General features: G+C 35.8%; 1 protein-coding gene across 6 annotated transcripts in view; it reads right to left on the bottom strand.

The window, feature by feature from the left end:
• Window positions 1-11,633: 11,633 nt before the first annotated feature.
• LRCH2 (leucine rich repeats and calponin homology domain containing 2) overlaps window positions 11,634-23,670 on the bottom strand; it is a 102,035-nt gene continuing 89,998 nt past the window's right edge. For all 6 annotated transcript variants that reach the window (XM_087426456.1, XM_087426458.1, XM_087426457.1 and 3 more), the window contains one exon: window positions 11,634-14,429. In XM_087426456.1, the coding sequence (XP_087282582.1) occupies window positions 14,310-14,429 (120 nt within the window). In that variant the 3' untranslated portion in view covers window positions 11,634-14,309. The remainder of the gene's footprint in view (window positions 14,430-23,670) is intronic.

The following is a 23,670-nucleotide window of genomic DNA, read 5'->3' as shown; positions in this document are numbered from 1 at the left end:
TACAGAACGATGCTATGCACCTAATAAGAACTCAGTAAATATTAGCTCTTGCTATTTAGTAGTCCCATCTCATCCTTTTATCCACAAAATCTTATATTATCAAGTCTGGCTGAAAAACACTTGGGTCTAGGCCACAGAGCAAAACAAGATCATTTGTGGTACAGTCATGTGCTGCATAATGACATTTCAGTCAACGACAGACCCCATGTACCACGGTGTTCCCGTAAGATCAGTACCATACAGCCTAGGTGTGTAGTAGGCTATACCATCTAGGTTTGTGTTTGTACAACAATGAAATCGCCTAACTACTCATTTCTCAGAACGCATCCCCATCATAAAGCGACACATGACTGTATTCCCTTCTTTCATTCCTGTGGATTAACTAGGATGAAAGTACAGAAGCAACTTTAAAGTGACATCTTGGTTTATGAAAAGATCTAGGGAAAGAAAAACATTTCCATTTGCATTTATCATCTGCAATGTTGCCATAGGAAGAAAGAAAAAACAATTTGGAAATAACTGACAGGTCAAATGAATAAAAGTTCAATTAAAGAATTAGATCCTTACTGACATAAATCCTACCAATATGAATCTCAAATCATATGAAAAGCACCTAGAAACAAGTACAGAAAATAGTGAAATTTCTCCTAGTACTTTATAATTTGTTTTAAAAAAATACTTTTGATTAACATTTCCATAGGCCAAAATTACCAGAGCTTCAGAGTTGTATTCATGTTGTACCTACAATAGAACCCATAAATATAAAAGCATTACGTTTAAAATAACATGAAATATTCTAAAACTTCACAATGAGAAGGATTTCAAAGGTAATTACTTTATAAACAAATTATCTCAGAAAATATAAAATTTTATGAAATACATTACACTTTATATGTAGAATATTCTACAAATCTGTGGAATGGGTATACTAATTTTCTCCATGCAAATGTAATATACACTCATTCAAATTAAACAGGATTGAGGCGGAGTCAAGATGGCGGCGTAGGCAGACTCTGAACTCACCTCCTCCCGTGGACACAGCCAATTTACAACCACTCGTGGGAAAATTACCCCTGAGACAGAACTGAAAACTGGATAAGAGGAACTCCTGCAACAACGGACAATCCTAACTGGGGTAGAAGAGGCAGAGACTCCCTTCTGGAGAGGAAAAACACCGCCTTCACAAGCCGCCAGCTTCACGGCCGCCGGGAGCAGCTCACAGGTACACAGCCTCCCTGGAGGCGCGGGGTCCTGAGCCGGGAGCGCCCCCGCTGTGGGCATTTTGTGGACCCAGCACAATCGACACCAGTGGCATAATATCTGACTTTGCCTGCTACTAAAGCATTGGGGAGCACCCCCAGAAAACCCGGTTCACAAAGAAACTAAAACTGGCTCTTAAAGGGCCCGCGCACAAACTCACCCGTTCCAGAAAGCATCCTAAAATCACCAGAAAGAAAGGTACACAGTGCTTCGGTGACAAGAGACTCACCTAATAGGCCCTGAGTGCATCACGGTGAGGGGTGAGACCTCTCCAGGGACTGGGACATTGGCGGCGGCCATTGTTGTGGCCTGGTGTGAGCGTGCTGACACAGACGCCATTGGAGTTCTCCCTGAGACCTGCTAGGCCAGGGTCTGCTCCACCCGCTAGAGCACCGATTTAATCCAGCTCAGCCAGGGCAGGCAGCCCACCCTAGAGACTGGCCCCACCCAACAACAAGCCCTCAGGCAACGTGTGGGCCTGCATAGATTGGTGACTGGATTCTCTGCAGCCTGGCAACTGAGCTGACTTGAGCAGGGCAGGGTGTGCACAAGGAGCGGGTGGAGAGTGTGGGGCGGTGGCAGAGTGTGTGGGGCTCCCGCCGTGGAGAGACTGGGTCCGCTTGGGGAGGTCGGGGCGCTCACACGGGGCAGGACTGTGTTGACTGTGTGTGTGGACCTGTGGGCATCAGGGCTTGTCAGCTGCAGAAGACTTGTGCTTCTCAAAGACCCACATAGGAGGTTTGCCCCACCTTCCAAAGCCTGAAACAACTGGGTGCTCCTGTGCCTGAGGGCAGCCCCACCCAGCTGCAATCCCCAGAGAGCTGACAAGAGACCTAATAGGCTAGAGGTTTACAGCAATTGTAAGGCCCTGAGCCTAACAACCTGCCACACTGGGGGCCTACTCACTTAAAGGAAATATTGCAACACAAATGTGGTATTAGAACTTACAGCCAACTGTGCTGGGACTCCCCACACCTGATAAAGAGACTGAAGGACCCACAACAACTACAAGCAGCTGAGCATTACAACAGCTGGCCAGGAGCATAACTCAGCCTCCCTGGGTGCCTATAGGGAGAGCTAATAGGCCACAATAGAAGGACACACGTAGCCCACATAGGGGCCACCCCTGGAACATTGAGAACTGAGGGAAGCATACTGGAAGCCTCCTAAGGCATCACTTACATAAGGTCACCTATCCAAGAGCAGGAGACGTAGCTGACCTACCTAATACATAGACACAAGCACAGGGAAAGAGGCAAAATGAGGAGGCAAAAGAATACATTCCAAGTAAGGGAACAGGACAAAAGCCCAGAAAAGGAGCTAAGTGAAACAGAAATGAGCAACCTACCTGACAGAGAGTTCAAACTAAGAGTGTTAAGGATGCTCACTGATCTGGGGAGAAGAATAGATGAACTCAGGGAGAATGTCAACAAAGAAATGGAAGATATAAAAAAGAACCAATCAGAAATGACGAATACAATACTGGAAATGAAAAATTCATTAGAGGGACTCAAAAGCAGAGTAGAGGATACAGAAGAACGGATCTGTGAGCTGGAAGAAAGACTAGAAGAAATTACCCAAGGTGAACAGGTAAAAGAGAAAAGAATTAAAAAGAGTGAGGACAGTCTAAGGGACCTCTGGGACAACATCAAGCGCACTAACATCCGTGTTATAGGTGTCCCGGAAGGAGAAGAGCGAGACAAGGGGGCAGAGAATCTATTTCAAGAAATAATAGATGAAAACTTCCCTAACCTAAGGAAGGAAACAGACATCCAGGTACAGGAGGCACAGAGAGCCCCAAACAAGATAAACCCAAAGAGGCCCACACCAAGACACATCATAATCAAAATGTCCAGAATTAAAGATAAAGAGAGAATCCTAAAAGCCGCAAGAGAATGTCAAGTTACATACAAAGGAAACCCCATAAGGCTATCAGCTGACTTCTCAGCAGAAACCTTACAGGCTAGAAGAGAATGGCACGATATATTTAAAGTGCCAAAAGGAAAAAACTTACAGCCAAGAATACTCTACCCAGCAAGGTTATCGTTCAAAATGGAAGGAGAGATCAAAATTTTCCCAGATAACCAAAAATTAAAGGAGTTTGTCACCAAGAAACCAGTGTTACAAGAAATGTTAAAGGGACTGATTTAAGGGGAAAAGAGAAGACCACAAATAGGAAAAATTATCTATTTCCACGATTAGAACGTAATGGATACAAATGCACAAAAAAGAGGTTAGATATGATATCAAAAACATAAAAGGAGGGAGGAGGGTAGTTAAAGAGTACAGGTTTCAGACAGAGGTCAAACTAAAGTGACCATCAATTCTGTATAGAAGAAGTAAGGAACAGAGAAGGACTACTAAAACACTGAGGGGAAAAAAAAAAATAAAGTTAAAAAATGGCAGTAAGTACATACTTATCAATAGCTACTTTAAACGTCAATGGACTAAATGCTCCAATTAAAAGGCATAGGGTGGCTGACTGGATAAAAAAACAAGACCCATATATATGGTGCATACAAGAGACACACTTCAGACCTAAAGACACTCACAAACTGAAAATGAAGGGATGGAAAAAGATACTCCATGCAAATGGCAATGAAAAGAAAGCTGGGGTAGCAGTACTCATATCAGACTAAATAGACTTTAAAACAAAAACTGTAAAAAGAGACAAAGAAGGGCATTACATAATGATCAAGGGAACAATCCAACAAGAGGATATAACACTTGTAAATATCTACGCACCCAATGTAGGTGCACCTAAATATATAAAGCAATTATTAACAGACATAAAAACAGAAATAGACAGTAACACAATAATAGTAGGGGACTTTAACACTCCACTTACACCAATGGATAGATCATCCAAACAGAAGACCAATAAGGAAACATTGGCCTTAAACGACACACTAGAACAGATGGACCTAGTAGATATATACAGAGCATTCCATCCAAAAACCGAAGAATACACGTTCTTTTCAAACGCACATGGAACATTCTCCAGGATTGATCACATATTAGGCCACAAAACAAGTCTCCATAAATTTAAGAAGATTGAAATAATACCAAGCGTCTTTTCTGACCACAACGGTATGAAACTAGAAATCAACTATAGGAAGAAAATCAGAAAAGCCACAAATACATGGAGATTAAACAAAATGCTACTGAACAACGACTGGGTTAACGAAGAAATCAAAGAAGAAATCAAAAAATACCTGGAGACAAATGAAAATGAAAATACGACATGCCAGAATTTATGGGATACAGCAAAAGCGGTTCTAAGAGGGAAGTTTATAGCAATACAGGCCTATCTCAACAAACAAGAAAAATCTCAAATAAACAATCTAACAATGCACCTAAAGGAACTGCAAAAGAAGAACAAACAAAGCCCAAAATCAGTAGAAGAAGGGAAATAATAAAAATCAGAGCAGAAATAAATGAAATGGAGACCAAAAAAACAATAGAAAAATTAATAAAACCAAGAGCTGGTTCTTTGAAAAGATCAACAAAATAGACAAACCTTTAGCTAGACTCACCAAGAAAAAAGAGAGAAGGCACAAATAAGTAAAATCAGAAATGAAAGAGGAGAGGTTACAACAGACACCTCAGAAATACAAAAGATTATAAGAGAATACTATGAAAAACTATATGCCAACCAATTCGACAATCTGGAAGAAATGGATAAATTCTTAGAATCATACAACCTTCCAAAACTGGATCAAGAAGAAGTAGAGAATTTGAATAGACCAATCACCAGTAAGGAGATCGAAACAGTAATCAAAAACCTCCCCAAAAATAAAAGTCCAGGACCAGACGGCTTCCCTGGTGAATTCTACCAAACATTCAAAGAAGACTTAATACCTATCCTTCTCAAACTCTTCCAAATTTGAGGAGGGGGGGAAGCTCCCTAACTCATTCTACGAAGCCGACATTACCCTGATACCAAAACCAGACAAGGACAACACAAAAAAGAAAATTACAGGCCAATATCACTGATGAACATCGATGCGAAAATCCTCAACAAAATACTAGCAAATCGCATACAACAATACGTTAAAAAGATTATACACCATGATCAAGTGGGATTTATTCCAGGTATGCAGGGATGGTTTAACATTCGCAAATCAATCAACGTAATACACCACATTAATAAAATGAAGAACAAAAATCACATGATCATCTCAATAGATGCAGAGAAAGCATTTGACAAGATCCAGCATCCATTTATGATAAACACTGTGAATAAAATGGGTATAGAAGGAAAGTACCTCAACATAATAAAGACCATATATGAGAAACCCACAGCTAATATTATCCTCAATGGTGAAAAACTGAAAGCCATCCCTCTAAGAACAGGAACCAGACAAGGATGCCCACTGTCACCACTCCTATTTAACATAGTATTGGAAGTGCTAGCCAGAGCAATCAGGCAAGAGAAAGAAATAAAAGGGATCCAAATTGGAAAGGAAGAAGTGAAACTGTCACTATTTGCAGATGACATGATTTTATATATAGAAAACCCTAAAGAATCCACCAGAAAACTTTTAGAAGTAATAAACGAATATGGTAAAGTTGCAGGATACAAAATCAACATACAAAAATCAGTTGCATTTCTGTACACTAACAACGAAGTAGCAGAAAGAAAAATTAAGAATACCATCCCATTTACAATTGCAACAAAAAGAATTAAATACCTAGGAATAAACTTAACCAAAGAGGTGAAAGATCTGTACACCGAAAACTATAAAACATTTCTGAAAGAAATTGAAGAAGACACAAAGAAATGGAAAGATATTCCGTGCTCTTGGACTGGAAGAATTAACATAGTTAAGATGTCCATACTTCCTAAAGCCATCTATAGATTCAATGCAATCCCTATCAAAGTTCCAACAACATTTTTCACAGAAATAGAACAAAGAATTCTAAAATTTATATGGAACAACAAAAGACCCTGAATAGCTAAAGGAATCCTGAGAAAAAGAACAAAGCTGGAGGTATCACACTCCTGACTTCAAAATATACTACAAAGCTATAGTAACCAAAACAGCATGGTACTGGCACAAAAACAGACACACAGATCAGTGGAATAGAATCGAAAGCCCAGAAATAAACCCACACATCTATGGACAGCTAATCTTTGACAAAGGAGCCAAGAACATACAATGGGGAAAAGAAAGTCTCTTCAACAAATGGTGTTGGGAAAACTGGATAGCCATATGCAAAAAAATGAAAGTAGATCCTTACCTTACACCATACACAAAAACTAACTCCAAATGGATTAAAGACTTGAATGTAAGACCTGAAACTGTGAAACTTCTAGAAGAAAACATAGGCAGTACGCTCTTCGACATAGGTCTTAGCAACATCTTTTCAAACACCACATCTGACCGGGCAAGAGAAACAATAGAAAAAATAAACAAATGGGACTACATCAAACTAAAAAGCTTCTGCACAGCAAAGGAAACCATCAACAAAACGAAAAGACAACCTAACAATTGGGAGAAGATATTTGCAAACCATACATCTGATAAGGGCTTAATCTCCAAAATATATAAAGAACTCATGCATCTCAACAACAAAAAAACTACCAACCCAATTAAAAAATGGGCAAAAGACCTGAACAGACATTTCTCCAAAGAAGATATACAGATGGCCAACAGACACATGAAAAGATGTTCAAAATCACTAACTATCAGGGAAATGCAAATCAAAACTACAATGAGATATCACCTCACGCCCGTCAGAATGGCTATAATTAACAAGACAGGAAACAACATGTGTTGGAGAGGATGTGGAGAGAAGGGAACTCTCATACACTGCTGGTGGGAGTGCAAACTGGTGCAGCCACTATGGAAAACAGTATGGAGATTCCTCAAAAATCAACGATAGAACTACCATATGATCCAGCTATTCCACTGTTGGGTATTTATCCAAAGAACTTGAAAACACCAATTTGCAAAGGTACATGCACCCCTGTGTTCATTGCAGCCTTATTCACGATAGCCAAGACTTGGAAGCAACCTAAGTGCCCATCAAGGGACGAATGGATAAAGAAGCTGTGGTATATATACACAATGGAATACTACTCAGCCATAAGAAACGACGAAATCCAGCCATTTGTGACAACATGGATGGACATTGAGGGTATAATGCAAAGTGAAATAAGTCAGAGGGAGAAGGTCAAATACCGTATGATTTCCTTCATTAAGTAGTAGATAGTGACAACAGTGGACGGATACATAGGGACAGAGATTGGATTGGTGGTTGCCAGAGGGGAGGGGGGAGGGAGGAGGGTGAAAGGGATAATTCGGTGCATGTGTGTGGTGATGGGTTGTAATTAGTATTTTGGTGGTGAACATGATGTGGTCCATGCAGAAATAGAAGTACAATGATGTACACCTGAAATTTTTACAATGTTATAAACTAATGTTACTGCAATAAACAAAAAATTAAAAAAAAAAAAAAAATTAAACAGGATTATTTTTCAAAGAAACATGATTGTTGGGACCAACTAGCAGAAATGAATATTCAATGACAAATGTAGTACTGAGAGGTAAACTTTAAAAATTAGCTTGCAAAAATATGAGCATGAAGAATGATAAATTTCAATAGCAAAATTTAACATTATGAATGTAGATTAAATATCTATTTTAATGCAACAGCCAGAAACCAGCAACAGATTTACTTCATAAAGCTCTGAACAAAAAGACCATGTCTTAATCATCTCCATACCACTAGCGCCTGCAATACCAGTACCTGGTATGTAGTAAGTGCTTGAAAAAGTGTTTTAAATTAACTAATTTATAATTTTATTTTCCAAAGGACTTGGAAGAAAAATAAAATCATATATACAAGGTAAGTCTTAGTACAGTAAGTAAATGATCCAGGGGTGGTTACAAAGAAGTCCAGTGCTCAAGTATTTGTTCAAACCATAATTCTGGGCCTTAGCTTCCTAGTCTGAAGAATTAAAGAGTGGCAATACACAAATTCTAAAAACTTTTATGGGGCCGGCCCCATGGCTTAGCGGTTAACTGCACGCGCTCCACTACTGGTGGCCTGGGTTCGGATCCCGGGCGTACACCGATGCACCGCTTGTCCGGCCATGCTGAGGCCACGTCCCACATACAGCAACTAGAAGGATGTGCAGCTAAGACATACAACTATCTACTGGGGCTTTGGGGGAAACACTAAATAATTATAAAAATAAAAAAAAATAAAACCTTTTATGGCATTAAATTCTCTTATGATTATACCTAGGAGTATATCATGAACTTTTTTTTTTTTTTCCCCCCCAAAGCCCCAGTAGATAGTTGTCATAGTTGCACATCCTTCTAGTTGCTGCACGTGGGACGTGGCCTCACCATGGCTGGAGAAGCGGTGTGTCGGTGCTCCCCAGGGATCCAAAGCCGGGCCTCCAGCAGCGGAGCTCACAGCACTCAACCGCCAAGCCACGGGGCCGGCCCTCATGATCTCTTATACTACATAGAAAAACTGGAAATTCTGATGGTACAAAATAACAAATTATACCAATATTTTAAAATGTATATTTTATACATATATTTTATTCACTAATAATCATGATTATATCCAATTAAGGATGGTTTTATAATCTGGGTTACAGCATAATAGTAATTTCTACTGAGTTGTTAATCTTAGATTTTAAAGATTATGAATGAGACAAACATAAGTAAAAATATATAAATTGCATTATTTACAATTCAATTATAAAAAAGCATCTGGTTCAATGCTTCACATAATTTTCCTCTCCTTTTTTTATATTTAATTATTAACCTTCCCATATTTTCACCAAAGTAAATAAGTCACTTTGCCATGTAAGACATTTGGCTGCCTTTGGTATTTCAGGCTAATTTGGATTTTAATTTGTTTTTAAACTAACAATTTACCATGTGCTTTGGAAGGCATTAAAATAACTTAAATGTTTTAAATCAATAAAATTTACAAAAAAAAAAAAAGAAATGAAATAAATACCTTTTCTCATTTGTTGGGGGGGATAATCTGTACTTGAAAGTTTGAGCTCTGATCAAAAATCATAAATATTTAGAATATATATTTGTATATGGCCCAAATTTAACATTTATCATGGTAGCCTGAAAGAACAAGTATGTTTTGAATTTAAAACCAAAGGGACAATTGCTGCCTAGCAAGAGGAAAATAGACTGACACGGAAATCATGAAAAAATTAATGTAGCTTTCTAAGCATTCCAAAAGAGGAAGGTGTTATGCATTAATATTTGCTAATTTAGCAAATTAACTTCTTTGGATATAAATGACCATTTTATCGTCACATACCTTATTATTCATGTGACTAATTTCCTTTATCTTTAAAATTATATGGCCACCTGTGTTTAAAATAGTTTTTAAAACAAAATAAAAATATGAAATAGTATTAATCAGAGCATAAAGCACATCTTTTAAAACCATAAAAGATCCAAATGTCCTTAATAAAGTCAGAATAGAGACCCTATTAAAAAATGTTAAGTATCTGTTGTAAAGACCTTGAAGCATCATTTAAAATATCGAACTAATATTGTACAATAAACTGATATTAATATGAAGTTTACATGACCATAAAGCCTTATTACTCAAGTTGGTGACTGGACCAGCATCACTTGGGAGCTTGTTAGAAATGCAGAATCTCAAACCTCATCCTTGAACCATTGAATCGATTGGTATTTGGTTAATAAGATCCCCAAGGAATCCATATGCATATTAAAGTGTAAGAATCACAGCCCTAATATATAATTTTAATTACTACTTCATAAATTATACAGTATTACTTTGTATTTCTTTGCATTAGAATGACTGAGATATCCGAACAAAGTTTTAAAAAATTCAATTTGCTATCTGAAAAATCTATTTGTATTTATGTATTTACATATGTATATATCTAATACATTTCTCACCTATTTAGTTAGGCACTTGATGCATATTAATGGATTACAGTAAAAATGAATTTATATTTCCTAATCTTAAATAGCAGGGTAATCAAAATTATGTATTTGAGAATCCAAGAAAATAGTACACAATAATTCCTTTAAAATTTTTAAAAGATCGCATTTTAAAGAATCTTCTCCTTTTACAAATTTTGGTAACTTTTAAATGATTTGATCAGCAACTTTCCATCCTAAACTACAGTCATGTGTCGCTTAATGCTGGGGATATGTTCTGAGAAATACATCTGAGAAATGCCTCACTAGGTGATTTCGTTGTTGTGTGAACATCATAGACTGTACTTACACAAATCTAGATGGTATAGCGTACTATTCACCTAGGCTATATGGTACTAATCTTACGGTAGTATATTCAGTCCATCATTGACCCAAATGTGGTTAAGCAACACATGACTGTACTGATGTCAAAATTCTCATTACTTCTAAACTCTGGCTTTCCAATGCAGTAAGACTCTCTTTTGCTAAAACAGCTGGAGACGTGCATTAGACACACACACACACACACACACACACACGCACACACCCCTGTGGAAAATCTAAGCTATTTAAACACCATAAACATAAAGATTTTTTTTTTTCATGTTTTAAAATGCAGGAATAGAAAAGACTACACTTTAAGGAACAGAAGATACCTGGGCATTTCCAAATTAATTTAATAGACAGTAATGCATCAAAGGGAACCCAGTCCCTTGGAGCTCTCTGGACATCGGCATAGGTTCCTGAGAACCTTAGGACCATTCCATGTAGAATACCAAAATTTACTAAAGCAAATAACAAGCTTAGTCTCATTATCTAGAAACATATCAAAATTCTGTGATAAAATTAGAATAGTTTTCAAACAACTTATGCCAAATATTTACTTACTTAAGTACTTCTTTAAATCTGAGACTTTAGTGTGAGTAACTATAAAACAGGGGCAATATTATCTTTAACCCTATTTACCCAAATAACTTTTTACTTTGGGGATAACAATTATGAATAAATAACAGCCATTTTAATAAAATATGTGGATTTTTTAAAAATTAGAATTACTTAAAAATTAAAGATTACATTTTTTATCAAATAGTTTAAGGATAATTCAATCATATACCTCACACGAAAATCTACAATAAAAATAATCACAATTTGACCTATCCGACCTTTTATTATATGTATAGGTTTATCTGACATTTGTTATATAAAGAGTCTATCTTATGACATTATTTTGTCAAGATATCCCAAGAAATTATTGTTTTTTAAAGAAAACATTACCTATTGAAAATAACATGATGAAGAGCATCTGGACTGTTAAACAACTTAATTTGAATATCCTCTTGGAGTCTGTTTTTCCATACTACAGAACATAGACACGAGCTATCAAATACCTACAAAAAATGAATGCTGTTATGTTAAGAGAAGAGGTAGAGAGGGAGAAAAGAAATTTCAGACTTTAATTTTTTCGTTCAACTTTATCCACAGTTTGCATCGGTAATATACATTTAGTGTTCCATTTATTTTTAAATGCATCAAAAAATCAGTCATGATAGATCTGTGACCAATACAAACATTTCTGAATTCTTCAAAAAATTCAGTTAGAAAAGTCAATAAACTAGCATTCTGTAAAGATAATTACTAAACAAATGGAAATGCATTTTTACTCTTTATTTCAAGAAATTTCTACCATATCCAACATCACTTCTTTCTTGTGCCATACAGTAATAAAATTTAGCAGAAGTAGCTATCCACTGCATTTTTAGGGCCTAATAAAATATTTTAGTTTGATTATTTAACCCTCTTCAAACCACAAATCAATTCAAATAATGATAATCATTCTTAATTCAATAACTGCTGAAGTAAATATATAATAACCATAAAAACAATTTAGAATAAATTTTACACTTATTTAAAAACTACTAAAAGAAATACGTCAGAGCCTTGATATAATGTGTCCTTGGGGACTATGCTGTGAAACTGTCTTGGAGGTGGTGTTGCCTTTGGCACTACAGTAAATAAACTGCCATGGTATGGACCTCAGATAGACCCATATTAAACGGAATTTTGCTTTGCAGTAAAGAATGCTACACTGAGGTTCTGGTGTATTTTCTCTTTAAAATAATAATTAATTGACAAGTAAGTGAAATGCAATAAAGAAATGGCCTATAATTTCACTAATATTTCAATAATATGAAACAGGAAAATACTTGTAAAATAATTAATATCTAGATTGATTAATAAGAGGAATCCTATAGCATGATAACTATGAAAGCAGTATGAATGATTGTTGTAGCTTTTAATGGTCACTTTATTTGGAATATTGTCAAATTACTACATTAAAAAGTAATAACGAAGGTATTTATTTGCCATTTCCTACCTTTATTACCCAAGTTTTCACTAGGGAAATTGATTATGTCAATGAGGTGTTTTTTAGATCCAACTGAAAAATAACTAATTAGCTCAAATATTTAAAGTCATAAATTACTAATAATTTACTTTTTAAACCTTATAGTCATAAGAAGCTTTAATTCTTTAAAAGCTCCAATTTGACCCTTGGGGAATGTAAAGAACACATCTGTAGTCTAAAGCCAAAATTTAATTACATGGCTTCATGCCACCTGGTCAAAAAAAGTAGAGCTGTTCCTAAACTGATCCTTACTACACCATTTGGCACGCTAGATTTTCCTTTTCTATATACCCTTTGAAATACCCAGGCCAAAATTTTTAATAAGTTGCATCCATATTAAGAGGTAACAAGTGCAAATAATCACGTATTTAAGATATGATACTTGCTTGGCTACTACAAAAGTAATTATACTAAAGTTATTCTATAGGAAACAGAGTTATTCATTACAGTAATGTTTTTGAAAAGTTCCTGCACTACTACCAACATAAATTTATCCATCTCTAAATTAAACAAGGACTTCATGTCATAGTATAGTTATGAAAATATTTATAGAATGGTCTATGTTTATTTCAACATCATGTTAATTGAGGATCATAAGATTTATAGGATCCACAAATGGCCAGATTTCAAATAAAAACCTATTCTTCAATTGTTGCTCTCTGAATTTGAATATAACTAAAGGCCGCACACTGATGTAATGCTCCTAAAAGTCAAGACATAAACCCAAACTCTGGCAGTTTTATCAAAATGTCCCTGATAATTAGTACCTTGCTAGTTCTCAAAAACGTTACTGCTTTGTGTAACATTTTTAATACAGAAATAAAATACTCTTCAAATAATACATTTAAAAGATGATTAAGTTTTGGAAAATTAAATAGCATAAATTAAGCATATTAACATTGTTTTTCTGACAACATGAAATAACCAATTTAAGGAAAACTGCAATGGACTAAATAAAAAACCACAAATGTCACAATGTGAGGCACATTTAAATCCTCACATATTACTGAACTTACAAAATCTACTAAAATATTTTAAAGTTCCATTGATTCCATTAATACATAAAAAGAAACTGCAAAAATGCTTAAGACCATATAAGAGTCATCAATTACACAGGCACTTCACATGTAAACAATCTACAGTACAACTGAAAATATTTTGGCACCAACCTATGATACTAAAAGAATTTAATATAAAGCCAGAATTCTGTGCCTTCTACTCATTTTTTTCTAGAAAACTAAGACCAAAGATTGAAGAAATTGTGTATAAACTAGAATTAGAAGTGTATTAAATAACTCAAATATAGAATCATTTTAAATCGGTAAAAAAATGATTACCTTATTCAGATGTTCTAGTATGCTATGATATAAAAAATTAAACCTAATGTGATTATTAAATTGAAACCACATTTTAAATTTAGTATCAACCTGATTTTTGAAAAATAATCAAGGTTATCAACTGACTTAGTAAAAAGAGAATTTGAATTTACCAAAAACTCTGATTAAGTTAATCCAGTTTTTCCCCCCAAAAACTCTGGGCAATTCAAAATTTAATTTTGATGTTTTAACATAATTTTTTTAAAACCTAAGGCTTGATCTAATAAAATTATTTTTGATTAGACATTCTTATTCATTTTGAGATATTGGAAATCACTTCGAATAAATGAAACTATACACTTATGATTTTTAAATGTTATATCAAGCTGTAGAAAGCTGAGATGCCTTGGTTGTAGGTAATTCAAGAAGAGCCTGAACTGTGACACCAACTTTCACAAGACCTCTTTCTTCCAAAATATGATGAGGCAAACAGAGTCTTTCCTGAAAAACAAAACCAATGATATCTGAACATTTGTTTTTTAATAGTGCAGTAAAGCGTAAATAAGCCAGAATTGGATTTTTAAAACATGTTTTCTATAAAACTTAAAGTAAAAAAGTACACAATTCTAATTAAATTCTAATTCTAAAATGGCTGTTTCAATAGACTTTTATGGTATGGGATTATATTTTAACAGGCTGTGTTTTGATCTGAGGTTGACCTGATGCACACAGTAAGCAAATATTTTAAAGTGAGACAGTCATGCTAGATGTTCCCTAAGCTCTTGTCCTGGAGTAGAAATAGCACTACATTTCCAGCCAAGAGATCTAACGGCCACACAATATGAAGTACTAAAGGTACAAAATTCCCTGAGACTCAGTTTCTTCATCCTGAAGATGGGACTGTGTGAGAAACAAACAGAACAGTCTATATGTGGAAGTGCCTTGTCAACTGTTCAGTCCTGTACAAAATTGGCTACTCTGGTTCCTTCTACCAGTTCTGAGGTTCCATGGTCTCTGATATATGTAGCACTTCAGTACTTTTTTTGTCTTAAGGTTACTGCCCTCCAGCTTCTAGTGATGTTGTGTTGCTTCTTAGTTCCAATAGTCTAGAAATTGATAAATAACAACTGCCTCCTCTTCTAAGCACATCACACGTGTCACCTGAGCTTCACAACTCTATGAGAAAGACGTTTAGAGACAACTTTGCATTAGGTTTCATTAGCCTTCACTGATCCTCTTCTAACATCCCTAATATTTCGAAGGGTTCTGTCTTTACCTTCTTCTATTTTTATACTATATCCTCTCCTTGGTATTCTCAAAGCCTTATCAAAACTGCAAGGGTTAACTGCAGGTTTGTGTGCATGTGTACAACATCATATAAATTTGGTAGCTATTTTTGAAGAAACAATGCAGTCCACTGCTTCAGTTGGGACACCCATTCACTTCAGGAAAATAAGCTAGTAATGGATAGAGTGGGTGGCAAACAGACCATCTACAGGCCCCATCTAGTCCATAACTGTGTTTTAGGTGGCTAGCACAGTGTTTCACAAATCTAGAACTATTACTTTTTTTTTTTTTTTTTTTAATCCAGTGATTCTTGAAACACTGGAAGCTTTGGCAAGATTTGCCCCCTATTCTGGAATAGTAACAACTATACCTTTCATTCTGACGACTTTCAAATCTTTATTTTCTGCCAAGATCTCTCTACTGGGCTCCAGATACAAATGTCAACTTGATACAGCCAAGTGGATATCCAACAGACATATCAAAATCATTGTATCCACAATAGAACTACTTCCTCATTAAATTAGCTTGACCTTCTTTCTGTATTCTATTCCTCAGTCAGTAATACACTATTGACTCTCTCTCAAGGTAAACCTGTGAATCATAATAGTCTTCTCTTTCTTCCTTACCCCTATAACCCATTCACCAAATACTACTGATAATATCCCATTTATCAAGAGAGTTCTCAAAAACAATCTTCCCATCTCCATTTTCACTGCAACATTTGTTGCCTTCCTAATAATTTGCTTATTGATTCAAATAACCACTGAAGTATATATTAGAAAAGAAAAAAACGTTTCAAGTCAATGACCTCAGCTCCCACCTTAGAAACTAGAAAAAGAAGAGCAAATTAAACCAATGGCAAGCAGAAAGAAGAAAATAATAAAGATGAGAAAGGAAAACGATAAAACAAAAAACAGAAAATAACAGAAAACAAAATCAATGAAATCAAACGTTAGTTCATTGAGAAGATTTTTAAAAATTCATAAACCTCTAGCTAGGTTAATCAGGAAAAAGAGAAAATACACGGATTACCAATTTCAGGAATAAGAGAAGTAACATCACAAGAGATCTACAAATACTAAAATGATAATAAGGGGACATTATAAACAACTTTATAAGTCTAACAAACTAGACAAAATGGGAAAACTCTTTGAAAGACTCAGTATACCAAAGCTCATGCAAAAAGAAACAGAAAACCAGAATAGCCCAATACCTATTAAAGAAATTGAAATTGTATCACTTCTCAGCCTTTTGGCTAAGATCAAGTGTAGCAATTGAAATTGTAGTTAAAAACCTTCCCATAAAGAAAACCCCTGGGGGCTGGCCCTGTGGCCTAGTGGTTAAGTGCACGCACTCCGCTGAGGCGGCCTGGGGTTCAGATCTCGGGCACGCACGGATGCACCGCCTGTCAAGTCATGCTGTGGCAGTGTCTCATGTAAAGTGGAGGAAGATGGGCAGGATGTTAGCCCAGGGCCAGTCTTCCTCAGCAAAAAGAGGAGGATTGGTATGGATGTTAGCTCAGGGCTGATCTTCCTCACAAAAAAAAAAAAGAAAGAAAACCCCTGTCCCAGATGGGTTCATTAATGAATTTAACTAAATATTTAAAAAAGAAAAAATATCTATCCTACACAAAATCTTCAAGAAAAGTGAAGAGCAGGGAATACTTCCTAACCTGTTCCATGAGGTCAGGGTTACCTTAACACCAAAGCCAGACAGCGAGATTAGAAGAAAACTAAAGACCAATGTCCCCATGAATATGGATTAGAAAAAGTCTAAACAAAATTTTAGCAAATTGAATCCAACAACATAAAAACAACAACAACAAAATCCATCATGACCAAGTGGAGCTTATCCTAGGATTCCAGATTTGACTTAACATCTTAAAAAAACCAATGTTATTCACAATATTGTGAAAGAAAAAAATGTTGTTATCTCAGTAGATGTAGAAAAAGCATTTGGCAAAATTCAACATCCATTCCTGAGAACTCTCAGTAAACTAGGAATAGAAAGGAATTACCTCACCCTGATACAAGTCATCTATGAAAAACCAACAGCTAATATTTGCAAATCATATATCTCATAAGGGACTTGTATATGGAATATATAAAGAACACTTACCACTCAATAATAAAAAGGTGAACAATCCAATTAACAAATGGGCACAGGATTTAAAAAGACATTTCTCCAAAGAATATATACAAATAGTCAATAAGGACATGAAAAGATGCCCAACATCATTAGCCATTAGGGAAATGCAAATTAAAACCACACTGAGATACCACTTTCACACCCACCAGAATGGCTAGAATCAAATGGTAGACAATAATCATTGTTGGTGAAGATGTGGAGAAATTAGAACCTTCATACATTGCCAGTGGGAATGTAAATTGTAAAACAATTTGGCAGTTCTTTAAAAAGATAAACATAGAGTTACCATATAACCTACCAACTCCAATCCTAGGTATATAACAAAGAGAACTGAAACAAGTGTTCAAAAAAAAATTTGTTCATGAACGTTCATAGCAGCATTATTTATAATAAACAATGAGTGGAAAAAGCCCAAATGTCCATCAACTGATGAATGGTAAACAAAATGTGGTATATACATACAGTAGAATATTATTTAGCCATAAAAAGAAATGAAGTACCGCTTTATGATACAACATGAATGAACCTTGGAAACATTATGCTAAGTGAAAGAAGCCAGACACAAAAGAGCCCATACTATATGAGTTTATTCATATGTAATGTCCAGAATAGACAAATCCATAGAGACAGAACAGCGGAGGGACTGCTAATGGGTAAGAGGTTTCGTTCTGGGGTGATAAAAATATTCTAAACTTGGATTGTTGTGATTGTTGTTGAACTCTGTGACTATACAAAAAAACATTCACTTATATGCTTTAAATCAGTAAATTTTACGGTATGTTAATTATATCTCAATAATAATGCCTAAGAAAAAAACCAATGCATGTACCCAATCCCAGGCCTAAAAAAAGAGACCTTCAACCTATACCTTTCAACATATACAAAATTAACTAAAATTTGATCATAGATCTAAACGTAAAACCTAAGATTATAAAACTTCTAGAAATAAACATAGGAAAAAATATTTGTGACCTTGAGTTATGTAAAGATTTCTTTGGTTTGACACCAAAAGCACAATCAATTTTAAAAGATGATAAATTTTAACTCAATAATTTTAAAACTTCTGCTTTTTGAAAAATACTATCATGAGAATGAAAAGACAAGCTGAAGACTGAAATACAATATTTGTAAATCACACATCAGATAAAGGAATTTATCCACAATTTACAGAGAAATCACAAACTCAACAATAAGAAAACAACCCAATTAAAAAATAGACAAGAGATTAGAATAGACACTTCATAAAAGCCATATAAATAGCAAATAAGCCCTTGAAAAGATAATCAACATCATTAGTCTTCAGGGAAACACAAATTAAAACCAGATTGGGAGGTCACATCAGCAACATGGGAAAGTGAACTATTCCCTTTGTCTCTCCCCTCTAACTTGCAACTAAATGGACATCCATTAACCAACAGAGGATTCCCTACACAACACAATAGGATGCCTGAGTGATCTAAACAGCTATACATCTGAAGGTGGGCGTATTGGATCCCCAGCAAGCCGCGCAACTAGGTGAGCGAACCCCTTCCTCTCCCCGGTGGCAGTGATCCAGGTGGTGGATCCTCACACAGCAGTCAGTGTGACTTTGAGTGGAGGCAGGGACAGCCTGCCCATGTGTGAACGCTCTCAGAGTGGTGGCGTGGCCTGTAGGAGGACCCACCTATCAAAGCAGCCTCACCCGAGTAAACACTCCCCAATGAGTGGTGGCAGCTCAGTCTGCACAAAGGTACCCAACCCACCTAGCACAGCAGCTCACTCAGACCTACCCACATGAAGAACCCCAACCCAACAAGTGCAGCAGTCCAGTTGCGACCTGCCCACCAAGCACAGCAGCCCTGCCAGTGTAAGTGCAACTTGTCAAGCAGCTGTGACCAGCACGAATGAACGCAGAGCAGCCCAACCAGAGCAACTACCAGCAGATGGGGCAGGAACAGAAAACACAGCCCCTGCCTCTCCCCAAGCAGTGGTAGGTGGAATCTACAACCTGACACTACCTCAAATGCACCAGCAGAGGATCAACTCATCAAACACCATGAAGAACTACAGTAACACTGCAGAACAGAAGGAAACTGACAAGTCTCCAGAAACCAAACCTGAAGTCACAGAAGATTACAATCTAAATGACAGAGAACTCAAAATAGCTATCATAAACAAACTCAAGGAGTTACAAGAAAACACAGAAAGGCAGTTCAATGAGCTCAGGAATAAAATTAATGAACAGAAGGAATACTTCACCAAAGAGATGGAAGCTCTAAAAAAAGACCAAACAGAAATTCTGGATATGAAAAACACAATTAATGAGATAAAAAATAATGTACAAAGCATAAAAAATAGAGCAGATCTTATGGAGGATAGATTTAGTGACTTAGAAGATAGAAATACACAAATGCTTCAGGTGGAGGAGGAGCGAGAACTAAGATTTTAAATAAAAATGAAGAAATTCTTCAAGAAATATGTGACTCAATTAGGAAAAGTAACATAAGGATTATAGGTATCCCAGAGGGAGAAGAGGGAGAAAGGAGCAGAGAGCTTGTTCAAAGAAATAATAGCTGAGAACTTTCTAAACCTGAGGAAGGAAGTGGACTTACAAGTACATGATGCCAATAGAACTCCTAACTAAACCAATGCAAAAAGACCTTCTCAAAGGCATAAAATAGTAAAACTGGCAAAAGTCAATGACATAAATAAAATATTAAGGGCAGCAAGGCAAAAGAAAATAACCTACAAAGGAATCCTATCAGGCTTTCAGTGGATTTCTCAGCAGAAAACTTACAGGCTAGGAGAGAGTGGAATGATATATTCAAAATATTGAAAGACAAAAACTTTCAGCCAAGAATACTCTAGCCAGAAAAATTATGCTTCAGATATGACAGAGAAATAAAAGCTTTCCAAAATAAACAAAAGCTGAGGGAGTGCATCACCACTAGACCTGCCTTACAAGAAATGATGATGGGAGCCCTCCTACCTGAAACAAAAAGGCAAAGGCTTACAAAGCCTTGAGCAAGGAGATAAATAGACAGACAAAATCAGAAAATTGCAGTTCTCTATCAGAATAGGTTAGTAAACACTTAATTACAACATAAAAGATAAAGGGAAGGAAAGCATCAAAAATAAGTATAAACACTTCAATATAGTCACAACTCACAACACAAAAAAGAATAATTTGCGATATCAATAACACAGAAAGGGAAGAAAAGGATGGAACCTGCTTAAGCTAATGGAGATAAGAGGCTATCAGAAAATGGACTATCTCACCTATGAGATCTTTTATAGAAACATGGTAATCACTAAACAAAAAATCAGAGCAGAGTCAGAATTCATAAATAAAGAGAAAACTGAGAAAACCATCACAGAAAACCACCAAACTGAAATGGCAGTCAGAAATACAAGGGAAAAGAAACAATGGAAACATAGAACAAGTGGAAAACAAAAGATAAAATGGAAGTATTAAGTACTTATATATCAATAATCACTCTAAATGTAAATGGATTGAATTCTCAAATCAAAAGACACAGAGTGGCTTGATGGTTTAAAAAAGAAGAACCAACAATATGCTGCCTCCAGGAAACACATCTCAGCTCTAAAGACAAATATAAGCTCAGAGTGAAGGCACGGAAGATGATACTCCAAGCAAATGGCAACCAAAAGAAAGCAGGTGTAGCCACACTTATATCAGACAAAGCAGACCACAAGATAAAAAAGACAATGAGAGACAAAGAGGGGCAGTACATAATGATAAAAGGGACATTCCACAGAGAAGCCATAAGGGACATTCCACAGAGAAGATATAACACTTATTAATACATATGCACCTAACAGAGGAGCACCAAAGTATATAAAGCAACTAATAACAGCTCTAAAGGGAGAAATTGACAGCAACACAGTAATAGTAGGTGACCTCAACACCCCACTTACATCAATGGATAGATCATCCAGACAGAAAGTTAACAAGAACACAGTGGCCTTAAATGAAACACCTGAGCAGATGGACTTAATAGATACATATAGAACATTCCGTCCAAAAACAGCAGAATACACATTCATCTCAAGTGCACATGGAACATTCTCAAAGACAGACCATATGTTGGGAAACAAGGCAAATCTCAATAAATTTAAGAAGACTGAAATCATATCAAGCATCTCTTCTGACCATAATGCTATGAAACTAGAAATCAACTACAAGAAAAAAGAAGGGAGAGTCACAAATCAGAGTAGAAATCAAAAAATACTTGAAGACAAACGAAAATGAAAACACAACATACCAACTCTTATGGGATGCAGCAAAAGTGGTACTAAGAGGGACATTTATAGCAATACAGGCCTATCTCAATGAATAAGGAAAATCTCAAATAAGTAATCTTAAACTACACCTAACAGGACTAGAAAAAGAAGAACAAACAAAGCCCTAAGTCAGCAGAAGGAGGGAAATAATAAAAATCAGAGCAGAAATAAATGAAAGAGAGACTAAAAAAACAATAGAAAGGATCAATGAAACTAAGAGCTGGTTCTTTGAGAAGATAAACAAAATTGGGAAACCCTTAGCCAGACTCACTGAGAAAAAACAAGGGAAGGCTCAAATAAATAAAATTAAAACTGAGAGAGGAGAAATTACGATGAATTCCACAGAAATGCAAAGGATTATAAGAGAATACTATGGAAAACTATATGCCAACAAATCAGATAACCTAGAAGAAATGGATAAATTCTTAGAATCACATAACCTCCCAAAACTGAATCAAGAAGAAATAGAGAATCTGAATAGACCAATCACAAGTAAAGACATTGAAACAGTAATCAAAAACCTCACAAAAAACAAAAAGCCCAGGACCAGATGGCTTCTCTGGAGGATTCTACACAACATTGAAAGAAGACTTACTATCCATTCTTCTCAAACTATTCTGAAAAATTGAAGAAGATGGGATGCTTCTTAACTCATTGCACAAGGCCAACATTACCCTGATACCAAAACCAGACAAGGACAACACAAAGAAGGAAAATTACAGGCCAATATCACTGATGAACATAGATGCAAAAATCCTCAACAAAATATTAGCAAATCAAATACAAGAATACATTAAAAGGATCAAACCATGATCAAGCGGGATTTATACCAGGGATGCAGGGATGGTTCAACAACCACAAATCAATCATTGTGATACACCACGTTCAAAAAAGAGGAATAAAAATCACATGATCATCTCAGTAGATGCCGAGAAAGCATCTGACAAGACCCAACATCCATTTATAATAAAAACTCTCAATAAAATGGGTACAAAAGGAAAGTATCTCAACATCATAAAGGCCGTGTATGACAAACCTACAGCCAACACCATACTTAATGGTGAAAAACTAAAAGTCATCCCCTGAGAACAGGAACAAGACAAGGGTGCCCACTCTCACTACTCTTATTCAACATAGTACTGGAGGTTTTGGCCAGAGCAATTAGGCAAGTAAAAGAAATCAAAGGGATCCAAATTGGAAAGGAAGAAGTAAAACTCTCACTTTTGCAGATGACATGATTCTATATATAGAAAACCCTAAAGAATCCACCAGAAAACTATTAGAAATAATCAACAACTACAGCAAAGTTGCAGGGTACAAAATCAACATACAAAAATCAGTTGCATTTCTATACACTAATAAACTAGCAGAAAGAGAATTCAAGAATACAATCCCATTTACAATCACAACAAAAAGAATAAATTATCTAGGAATAAATTTAACCAAGGAGGTGAAAAATCTACACAATGAAAACTATGAGACTTTATTGAAAGAAAACAAAGAAGACATAAAGACACGTAAAGATATTCCAAGCTCATGGATTAGAAGAATAAACATAGTAAAATGTCTTTATTACCTAAAGCAATCTACAGATTCAATGCAATCCCAATCAGAATCCCAATGACATTCTTCACAGAAATAGAACAAAAAATCCTAAAATTTATATGGAATAACAAAAGACTCTGAATAGCCAAAGCAATTCTGAGAAAAAATAAAAAACCTGCTGGAGGCATCACCATCCCTGACTTCAAAATAGACTACAAAGCTATAGTAATCAAAACAGCATGGATGGTACTGGCAGAAAAACAGAAACACAGATCAGTGGAAGAAAAATTGAAAGCCCAGAAATAAAACCACACATCTATGGACAGCTAATCTTCAACAAAGGAGCCAAGAACATATAGTGGAGAAAGGAAAATCTCTTCAATAAATAGTGTTGTAAAAACTGGACAGTCACGTGCAAAAGAATGAAAGTAGACCATTATCTTACAGCATACACAAAAATTAACTCAAAATGGATTAA

The sequence above is a fragment of the Ceratotherium simum genome, chromosome X (genome assembly GCF_057802395.1).
Source record: "Ceratotherium simum simum isolate JZ-2026a chromosome X, ASM5780239v1, whole genome shotgun sequence".
Taxonomy (NCBI): domain Eukaryota; kingdom Metazoa; phylum Chordata; class Mammalia; order Perissodactyla; family Rhinocerotidae; genus Ceratotherium; species Ceratotherium simum.
The sequence above is the reverse complement of the archived record's forward strand: the minus strand, read 5'-3'. Positions and strand labels throughout refer to the sequence as shown.